Here is an 11,325-nt window from a genome sequence, read left to right as displayed (position 1 = left end):
GAATATGGAAGAACCGTCTATGATGGAGGCGTTAGCGGGGTTTCTAGGCTGTGTAGGAATGGAACTGACTGTGGTGCATGCTATCAAGTAATTCAATTAAAAAACAAGTTAATCTTTTTGAGTTTCTTTGAGCTTGAAAGTAACAAAGAATGAAGTGCTAGACACTTCTAAAAGTATATTTGGAAGGATATGCATAAATACTGTTAAGGATATGCATAAATACTGTTAGGTTCCTACGTAAAATTTCAAATAAAACAAACAAATATTTGATTGTGAGGCTTGTGACTATGTTAAAGTGCAACAACTTCAAACTATATGCCTTTCTTGAAGGCAAGAAATAGGCAGCCAATTGAAGTTGCTTCAGAACAAATAAAAAAAGTAGCTCCCTTATTTTTGTGTCTACAATGGAAGTTATTTGTTTATTGACAACTACAGGTTAGGTGCAAAGCTTAGTAGCAGGAATCGTCTCAGATGGCGACGACTCCGAGGAAAAAGCGCGATTTTGCGCTTCTGAGGAAGGATCGCATCAGAATCGCGAATCTGAGGAGAGGGAAACGCGAATCTGATGCGGGAAGGGAGCACTATTGAGAGGGCAAACGGAGTACCTGGTCGCTGGCTTTGATCCTCCGTTCGACGACTTCGATCTCGCCGTTTGACTTCCCCGTCGAAGCCCTAGTCTTCGTCCCTCTCTTCGAAGCCCTAGGTCTTCGTCTCTCTCTCTCTCTCTCGCTTCTCTCACCCTCGATCTCCTCTTCGTCTCTGTTGCGTCTCTGCTTCTCCCTCTCTCGATCTATGTTGCGTCTCTTCTTCTCCCTCTCTTTCTTCGTCTCTGTTCTCTCTGTCTCTCTCTCTTTCTTTCCCTCTTCGATTTCATTATTTTGTATAACATAATTTATCATATATAATATAATATATATAATATAATTTATAAATTATAAATTATAATATAATTTATCATACACAATATAATTTTTATTTGTAAAATAAAAAATTATTTATTTTATTATATATAATATAATTTTTATTTATTATTTATTTTTTTAACAATTATTTCTTAACTTTTTAACATGTAATAAATTATCTAATTGTTTAAAAGAAATCTATTTAAATCATATATAATAAAAAAAATTCAAAAATTTATAAAATAAAACATCTAATTTTTATTTATTATTTATTTTAACATAATTTATTATTCATTATAATAAATAAAATATAATTAATAAAAATAATACATAAACGCTCCTAATTTACGACTCCTCTAAGTGGCCACGTTCCCCCGCTCCCGCTCCCGCTCCCGCTTCGTGCAACTAAGGTGCAAAGTACCACACCTTTGCACTGAAGATGGGAGTGAGGGTAGTGGTGACAGACTATGGTGAAGGGGACAAGACTGACTTCATCCTAAGCACTCATGCCTACTCAAGATTGGCTCATCCCTACGCAGCCTTGGATTTGTTTGCCTATGGCGTGGTTGACATAGAATACCGGAGAATTCCTTGCCAATATCCAGGTTACAACCTCATGGTCAAGGTTCATGAGCACAGCAGGTTCCCCGTGTACCTAGCCTTAGTCATGTTGTACCAAGCTGGCCAAAACGACATCACCGCCGCAGAAGTGTGGCAGGTACAGTCTTCTAAACAAATTTGGTGGACTGGGTATTGTAAGCAAGTTGTCTTGTGTACATATCATTTTAAGGGCAACCTAGTGACGAGGCTCTTGCTAAAGCAGGGTCTGGAAAGTCTAATAGACATATATTTTCTTGATGCAGGCGGATTGCCAGCAATGGAGGGGTATGCGAAAGGCCTACGGTGCAGTATGGGACATGGTTAACCCACCAGCAGGGGCACTCCAAGTGGCAGTGCAGGGTTGAAGTGGTTGCAGCTGAGTAGTGTGATTCCTAGTGAATGGAAAACTGGGGCTGTTTATGACACAACCATTCAGCTTACTTAAGCCCTATTAAACTCCTAATCCCAATGAAGACAAATATATCTCAGTATATGCAGAGTAGGAGCTGCTTATTAATTATTTCCTAGTAGTTTTGATTAAGTGATTAAAGTTATGTTTGTCTACGGTGTTAGAGCTAGTGCTCTTCACCTTTCTCAATAAAGAATCGGATTGTGTACTATGTTTATTTATTTCACATGCAAATAATGCAGCTAAAAGAGTGTGGACCCAACTAACTCTCAACCCTATCCAAACTCTTGGTGATTGTCTGAACACTACGATTTTATGGTTAAAAAATAAGAGTTAACAACCTTTTAAATAAAAAGTTTCAAAGGCCAGCTCACAATCAAGCAAATTTGCAATAGAAACTAAACAAAACGCCAATCTTGTGTAAGAGTAAAGGGTATTGATATTGCAAGCAATTTGTCACTCCTAAGTAACCATCACATTAAACAAATATGAGAAACATAAAGTTGCAATGCAGAAACACTACAAAAAAAAGTCACTTACGTCATAACTCTTCCACAAAATTCACATGTACAAATTCCAAATCATGCAAAATCAGCAAAACATGAAAAAAGTGCCATCATTCCAAACTATAGAAGGTTACCAGGCTAGCACTTCAGAATTTTCTCCCCAAAATCACTAATTCAGCACATGTTATCAGAAAACAACTTGACTACTTGAGAAACCACAGTCAAAAAACTGACGTACAGACTAACGTTTGAGCTGCCACTACCTCAGAATATGATATGAACGAACCAACCATTTTAACTTTCTTTCAATTCTCCTCTTGTCTGCTTCCATCAAAAGCAAGGTTTGCCCATCTAAACAAGAACCATAAGCAAATCCCTGAAAATTAAGGGATGAGATGTAAAGTTTTTGCATTCATGAATTAGATTCTATATTACTTTAAGCATGAAGAAAATTTTATGATTTGAAGTTATTTCTGTACCATGTCCTCCCCAGAGGTTTACGCCACTTTGTGAATTGGCCAGAAGTAATATCATTTTATATCTATAAAGTATGATCATAAATAAAAGCCAGTGACAACATGATTTTGGGAAACTATCACAATGATAATGACATAATTAGATAACTGTTCAAGGTGTCTACATCAAGAAAACACGATCACAGACGAGAGACATAAAAATGCTGGAAGAAAGACCCTCAAAGTTACAACATGCAAAAATCAAGACATAATATGTTTTAGTTTGATTGAAATAACTAATAATTTCAGAAACAAGAAAGAGGAAGATGATGCACACAGCCAAGCCCCATGGCAAAGTTACAGTGATGCAGGAGTACAGTAGCCTGTTGCCAGTGACAAACACCCACAGCAACCTCTCAGCCAAGGTTGCCTCCAACCCAAATGACAATTTGGAGGTGCAAAGTATTGAGTTACATGTAACTCAATCACAGCTCACATACATGCCAACAAGCACAAGGAGATATTGTAAAACATTGTATATTGTAATCTGTTAAGGTCCTGCAATCTTTGTTTATGTGACTTTATGTCATGTTGAAAAGTTCAGCAGTGTTGGGGTGTGTTTCAGTTCATGAAAATGATATTTGTCTGTATGTGTGCATCCATATCTTCTTGTTTCTGTTGGGGCATCCCAAGTACATGCTGAAACTAATTCAATATACAGCCTAGCACAGAGAGTAGATAATAAATCAAGTTCCACAACAAAGTAGTCAATGAGAACTTACATTAAGACACAAGGAATCTCTAATTCTGGAAAACCCCATACTTTGTTCCCTGCATCAATACATCCTGCCAGTGCACTCTGCAGCACCACAATAGCAGCTCTTCATCTTAATATTTCCATTCAAATCTCGAACCTGATCGACGAAGTAATTATAGTGGTAAGTCAGCTCCTTCAAGGGAGGAATGTTTTCTGCAGCAAAGAGCATTATGTGGGGTTTACTCTTGTCCTCGTGATCATAGAGGACATTCTGAGCATAAAGGTTAGGGGAACAACTATGGTTGATGAACCTCCCCACATTCCCACACTCTGCTGCATTGATTGTGAAACGCTCATCCTCCACAACTTCACTAGAACTTAACTGTACAACAGGCTTGAGAGTCAAAAGTCCACCAATGAGAGAACAATCACTGAAATTGTGTCCAATATCAAACAAGTACTCATCATTTTGTTCTTTTTCAGCTTCCTTGCCTTCAAGAAGCTCCCCAATATACTCGCATATAAAACTTCCCGAAGGAATAGAAGTTAGGGATCTAACACCCCAGCCCTTTGACTTCGTTTTGAAGATTTCAAGCTGTATTTTCATCCCATGCTGACTGACTTTATTATAGCAAGAAGGAGGGCATTTGCAAGAAGGACCACACTCATATACCAGAGGCTTTGCATCAACGATAGCCCCATTGCAGTTGTATGGAATCTTTCCTCCATTATTGAACATACATGAGCATTTTTTAGAGTCCAAGCATCCACCGATACAATCACAACCCTTGGGAGCAGTAGGGCAGTACCAATCAGGATATTTCATCTCAGTTACATAATTAAATTTGGGTGGTCTCTTATTGTCTATGGTGTTCACAGCACAAATGGGAAATAACTCTTTCCCTCCTGATATATCACCAACACAAAGACCCTCCCGAATTTTAAATCTTTTTGATTTCTTCACTTCTTTCCAAGCAAGCTCTGGTTGGCCTGGAATTCTCTTCAACTCGAACTTAAAAACCAGCTTACCATGTGGCCCTACATCATGCATGTATCTCTCCACTGTATACAAGCCATCATAAGTATATGTCAGAACAATCTTGCCTCTTGCATCCAAGGTAGATAATTTTGTCTCTTTAGAACCACGGATTACCCGAACAAGATTCTTTGCTGATATACTATTTTTCAGAGCCAAGTTTCCTCTTTCAAGTTTCTGGTCTTCAGGTTGTTGTTTATTCCGACCAGTTATATTTCCTCCGTGACCAGAGTATATTAAAACATCAGGGTTGTCCAAATCATCTGCATAACCACCTGAGGCAACAATGCTTGTTGCAATGATCATCCCGCCATGTTTCATGTAATCAATACCAGCCTGATAGAGACGATGAATGCCAACAAGAGCAAGCTCCACCCTGTATTGAAACTGATCACCTACATCGACTCCCGGCACTGATCCTATTATCTGTTTGCCTATGTTAACTTCTTTTCCTTTAGCTCTGATAATCTGTGCTGCTTTCAGATCAAGCCTTCTGCTCAAGTATCCTTGTTTCTTCAAATTTGCTTCTTCTCCTTGCAAGAGCTTCCTACAAATAGCTTGGAATAGACGTTGTGTTTCCCTCACTTTGCTACGCACATTACCATGACTCGAGCTATCAGGACCAAAAGGAGGCAGGATCACCTGAAAATCATGTGGTCTCTGACTTGCAGGAGAATCTTCATCTTGCTCACATATGGAAAAATCTCCCTTATCCTTGACAACCTGTGCACCTTTAATTTCATATGAAGCCTTTCCAGAAGGAAGCAATTTCTTCTTCATATCCCTATTTTTGGCATTTGTATCTCGAACATCCCTGTCCAATTCTTCAATGCCAGTCCTTGCTGTCTTTCTCACTAGACTGCATTCCTCTTTAGCCCTCACTGTCTCTCTTGACAGCGTACCCTGCAAAGCAGCCTCAACTGGAGCAACTGAAGCCTTGTTTCCCAAGACAATTCTCAGGCACTCTTCCTCAGTCGGACAAATAGCATTCATTCCACAAAAAGGAGGGAATTCACGAATAGCTCTAACCCTTCTCCTAAAATATTTAGCTTTCAAGTTAGTCTCCTTCGAAACATTGCCATCACTAGTAGGCCACTCTGGAGGAAACCATGTTTTTGCACCACCTGATGGAACCCTCCCATCAGCCATAGAAACAATCTCTAACACAATTTTGCTTTCTGGTGCACCCTCACTCTTCAACACAGCCTGAACTTCCACTTCGTGCAACTCCTTTGACAATTCTAGTGCATTATTTTCTAAAGCTTTTGGCAAGCCACTTCCCAGAGACTCAACAACAGGGGACAATTCAGCCCCATTGACCTTCCCAGCCGCAACCACTACCTTCCCCAACAAATCATTCAATATGTCGGGCAATTCCAACTTCACTGGACTTTCCACCAATTGATGAGATGATGATTCATTCCCAATTTCAGAAGCTTTGACACAATCACCCTCTGCAACTTTCACCATCTTTTCATCAGCCACCAAATTCTCTTTATCACCTAGTGATGCTACTACGTCAGTATCCTGGGGCATCAGATTGATAAATGAAGCATTCTGTCCACACCCATGTGGAAAATCGCGAACAGCATAAACCTTTCGCTTCTTGTACTTAAGCGAAACACCAGAAGAGGTGCAATAACCACTGTACAATGACCTTTTGTTAGAACTCCCATCAAATAAATCACCATTTGATGAGGAACCCATCCTCCTCAATAACTAGCAAGCAAACGGCTCTTTGTTGTCGTCAAGAAAAAATGCAGCAAATAGAAGAATATGTGATGGGAAAAAATACAACAAATGGAAATCAGTGTAGAAAAGCTAATGAATATGGACAAATATGAACGGGAAAGAAAAAATAGACAAAATTCATGAGATGTATCTATACATTAAAGGTACGAGAAGCTATGAAACTAAACAAATTAGAGTTGAAATGTAACCAATGATAAATTTAGAACACCTAATATGTTAGAAATTGCAGTTCTGGTCAAGAGAACACAAACTGGTTAGAAAGGACACAAATCAACACAAACTGATTTGTGTCCGTGACAGTACTTGAATGGAGAGAGTTCTTGCATACCCATTATTTTTGGTAATAGTGGAAATTTCAAATTTGCCTCGTGGTTTTTCCTCTCTTTCATTGAAGGTTTTCCACACAATGTTTGGTGTTCTATGTGGTTATGTATTTTTTCTTGTCTCCTTAATCCATTGTTGCATTCTTCAGTTTACACCTGATAGTGGTTGGAAGTGTATTTTCCTTAGAGCCAGCCAAACCCAGAACCGAATTGATCTTGGTTGGTTCTCAGTTTTAGACCCAAAACCGAACCAAGCCAACCTCAGGAAATTCCAGTTGGATCGGATTGGCCTCGCATGTCTAACTGTGTTGTATAAAGCTTGACCTATTCATTGTTTTATTTTATTACCATAATGCCAAACAATAGAGACCTATCTAGTATCCACATGAGACTTATTGATAACCAATAACATTCTATTATATAAAGCATACAACTCATTTGGTGTGAACTTTTGTCATACAACCAAAAAACTACAACCCTATATTTTGTTCCAAATATTTACTTTTGCCTAGCAGTTATTGTATCGACTAAAAAGTAAAATCAATTGCTACCCACTACACAAACACAGACTCTCTCTTCACTCTTACCCACCCATAATCTCCATATTGACAGTTTCAAGTGCATGCGGTGTGCCCAATTAAACTATAAAACTTATAATATTTTATAAAAGCTTTTCAAGGATCAGTTCACGGGTTAGTCCAGGTTACCAGTCACCAACCCCACACAGAGCCAAACTGAATTGGCTGAATTTGAAATTTTCTGGCATATAACTTAACAGAAACCAATGCTAGAACTGTAGAACTAAACCAAACCAACCCATGAAGGCAGGACTGGTTCGGTTCACAATTTATTTGGTCCTTTTGTGCACCCCTATTTTTCCCAGATGTGAAATAAAACCAATTAGGATTCAAATGCAACAAAATAAATTACGTTTGGAATTTACCAAACAATAAAAAGATGCCTACCCATTCTAAGCAACAGTTGAAATGCTTTTTAAGGAGACTAAAATACTGCCAGCTAGAGCACCATTTGACATTGACAGCATTCCCAACAATTAAAGACGGAAAATTTATTGTTTGGGTAGGGGTGTAAATGAGTTGAGTGGAGCCAAACAATAAGTTGATTATTTGACTTGAACTTAAAAATTTTCAAAAATTGTTCTAACTTAACTTGTTTACCTTTGAGCTTTTAATTGAATTGGTAATGAGCTAAGTATGAATAGCTTGGTTTTTGTAGTATATAACTAAGGCATCGCTTGGGAAGTTGGCTATTGTAGTTTTTGGCTATTTTAGTAGACTAAAATATTTGTGTTTAGAAAGATGGTTAGATTTTTTTTAGTTGGATGTGATGTTTGTAAGAGAAAAAGTGAAATGGTTATAGGTTTGATGTAACATTTTGTCTTATTAGTTATTTTAGCCTATTTTATCTTTTTGTGGATTTTAGTCCAAAAAGCAAAAAATAGCATTTGCCAAACAAAGCTAAGCCATGACAGCTAGTAAGTTATTCAAGCTCTACTTAAAGACTAATGAGTTTTAAAATATATTCTAGATAGACTTGCTTCTGTAAGGAATCAATCTGAAATGACATTTGACAAATCGAATATGAGTCGAACTTAGAGTAGCTTGATTCATATTATGGCCTACGTTTGGTAGCTAAAAAATGTGCATAAATTATTATTTTTTAAATGAAAAAGGAAATTTATATATAAAAATTATATTTTTTTAAAAAAAATAAAAAAAAGGAAAATAGTACTGAGAAACAAGTGATTTACGTGAAAACAACAATGGCAAAGAGAACCGAGACAATTCATGCCCAGTATTGATGCATCCTAAGTAGGCGAAGACGCAAATTTAACAATATCCAGTTCCAACCTAACTTGAAATGACTCATAACCCATCAAATAGACCACCAATCAACAATAAACATGAGAAATTAACTGTTTGGAAGCTGAGAAAGTAAAGAAAGCTTAAACTAACGCCAAAAATCAGGTAAACCAAGTAGAAACGCGAAAGAAAACGAGAAATGTAAAGTGATTGAAGTTTAACAATATCCAGTTCCAACCTAACTAAAAATGACTCATAACCCATCAGATAGACATCCAATCAACAATAAACACAAGAAATTAACTTTTTCGCAGACAAGAAAATACTAACGAAAAAATAAAATGGATGAGAAAGTAAGAAAAAGCTGAAATTAGCACTAAAAATCAACTAATTATGTAGAAACGTACAAGAAAACGAGAAATGCGAAGTGATTCAAACGAATATTAAAATTAAAACAAATCACAGTTAGAAGTGTAAAAAAAATGAGGTTTAAATCAACCTGATTTTGAGAAGAAGACCAAGAGATTCTTCGAAGGACTCAATGGTGATTCGTCGGTGGACTTCTGCAGAGAGTTGGGATCGAAAATTTAGGGTTTCTTGGTGGAAAATTTATGAGCGTTTCTGGAAAGTACTCCATGAGAGAGTGAAGGAAAAGTTTATGCTTTATTGTTGAAGCGGAATCACAGTTAGTGAAAGAAGTTAATTTTCATTTGACCACGTGGCACGAAATGAAAAAGGGATTTTTTATTTATTTATTTATTTATTTATTTTTTGGGTAGAAAAAAAAAAAAAAAAAAAAGGATTATTCTTGAAGCGGTTAGATGTATGTAACTGAAAAACTGATATTTGTCCAAAAGGGGATGTCAATCATTTTAAAACCTACCCACCGATTTATCTATTTAAATGTTATATATATGTATGTGTATATATATATATATATATATTACATATTAATTTAATTATTTCTTTAAATGTCAATAATCTGTATACGTGTCACTTATTTATTTATATATTTGTTTAATATCATCAATCTATCCACCTTATTATCACCAATCATGCTGACCATTACTATCACCACCACCATCAGCCATCGGTGACTTTTAGACGACTTTTTTAGCCAATTTTTTGATGATTTTTCCGATGTTAGGAAATTTTCTATACGTATTTTTACCACTAAAAAAAGATTAAATCTTAAACCAAATAAAAACATGACCAATAAAAATGAACTTTTTACTAATTAACCCTTTTGTTTACTCACCTTATAATGTTTGTCAACAAATTCATCTCTTCTCTTTCTCTTTTTTTTTTTTTTTTTATATATATATATAACATTTTTAGTATTTTAGGAATGTATCACATTTAGCAAAATTTTTAAATGAAAATTAAATAACCTTCTAAACAGAGCTAAAATTTAACTCATTTTCTTTTTTTTATAATATTTTTAGTATTTTAAGAATGTATCACATTTAGCAAAATTTTTAAATGAAAATTAAATAACCTTCCAATTAAGAATTTAGACTGATTGGTTTTAATTAAGAATTTAATTAATTATAAATTGTATTTTGTTTAGGACACTTAGCTAGAACTTCTATTGGCTTAATCTTAGATATTTTTGGTTAAAAATATATTATTTGTCCAAAAGGGATGTCTACCTTTTTAAAATCTACTCATCTATTTATCAATTTAAATCTCATATATATATATATATATATTTCATATTAATTTAATTATTTCTTTAAATGTCAATAATCTGTATACGTGCCACTTATCTATTTATATATTTGTTTAATATCATCAATCTATCCAACTGATTATCACCAGCCACTGCCGACCACTACCACCATCAGCCATCGATGACTTTCAGATGACTTTTCTAACCAATTTTTTGATGGTTTTTCCGACGAAGCAATGCTACATCCCACTAAAAGTGGTGCTCTAAAGCACCATTAATGAGTTGGCACCCACTTTTTTTAAATAAAAAAAAAAAAGTCACAAAAACATTGTAGCAGTGGGTCCCATCCACTGCCACATCATTAGTGGTAGCACTAATTAGTGCTCCCACTCATTTTTCTTTTCCGACGTCAGTGAATTTTCGATACGTATCTTTACCACTAAAAAAAGATTAAATATTAAACCAAATAAAATATGACCCATTAAAAATAAACTTTTTACTAATTAATCCTTTTGCGTACTCACCTTGTAAGGTTTGTTAACAAATTCATCCCATCTCATCTCTTTCTTTTTCTTTTTTCTTTTCTTTTTTATAATATTTTTATTATTTTAGGAATGTATCACATTTAGCAAAGTTTTTAAATGAAAATTAAATAACCTTCTAAACAGAGCTAAAATTTAACTCTTTTTCTTTTTTTTATAATATTTTTAGTATTTTTGGAATGTATCACATTTAGCAAAATTTTTAAATGAAAATTAAATAACCGTATAAGCAGAGCTAAAATTTAACTCCTTTTCTTTTTTTATAATATTATTTAGTATTTTAGGAATGTATCACATTTAGCAAAATTTTTAAATGAAAATTAAATAACCTTCTAATCAAGGCTAAAATTTAACTCATTTGAACGTAGAGCTCACCCCAGTTTACATAATATAATCACATTGGTTAATCTAACATGTGTCACATCACATGACATTAAAAAAATGATGAATATAATGAAAATAATAATTTATTTACATTGAAAAGAAATATTTTTAAAAATATCCTTAAAAGCTTCTAAACAGGCTAATTTAACATGTGTCACATGACA

General features: G+C 35.1%; 1 protein-coding gene and 1 pseudogene across 4 annotated transcripts; one reads left to right on the top strand and one right to left on the bottom strand.

Annotated features, from left to right (window-relative positions):
• The first annotated feature begins 1,341 nt into the window (after nucleotides 1-1,341).
• Nucleotides 1,342-1,867, top strand: LOC145793325 (expansin-like B1 pseudogene; annotated as a pseudogene).
• Nucleotides 1,868-2,363: 496 nt separating this feature from the next.
• LOC114316558 (histone-lysine N-methyltransferase, H3 lysine-9 specific SUVH5) lies at nucleotides 2,364-9,278 on the bottom strand. Of its 4 annotated transcripts, none has more exons than XM_082873893.1 (3): nucleotides 9,063-9,278; nucleotides 3,655-6,310; nucleotides 2,364-2,793 (listed from the first exon to the last, which is right to left on the bottom strand). In XM_082873893.1, exon 2 carries the CDS (start codon nucleotides 6,199-6,201, stop codon nucleotides 3,709-3,711), a length of 2,493 nt encoding a protein of 830 aa, XP_082730019.1. In that variant the 5' UTR covers nucleotides 6,202-6,310; nucleotides 9,063-9,278; the 3' UTR covers nucleotides 2,364-2,793; nucleotides 3,655-3,708. The 4 variants fall into 4 exon arrangements, with proteins under 4 accessions (XP_082730019.1, XP_082730015.1, XP_082730016.1 ...); XM_082873889.1 differs by having other exon boundaries at nucleotides 3,655-6,401; nucleotides 9,063-9,203; XM_082873891.1 differs by having other exon boundaries at nucleotides 2,730-2,768; nucleotides 3,655-6,401; nucleotides 9,063-9,203.
• Nucleotides 9,279-11,325: the final 2,047 nt, after the last annotated feature.

Source organism: Camellia sinensis, chromosome 6 (genome assembly GCF_055761805.1).
Source record: "Camellia sinensis isolate YWXY chromosome 6, ASM5576180v1, whole genome shotgun sequence".
In the NCBI taxonomy this organism is placed as follows: domain Eukaryota; kingdom Viridiplantae; phylum Streptophyta; class Magnoliopsida; order Ericales; family Theaceae; genus Camellia; species Camellia sinensis.
Note: the sequence above shows the minus strand (reverse complement) of the source record. Positions and strands in the feature narration are given on the sequence as shown.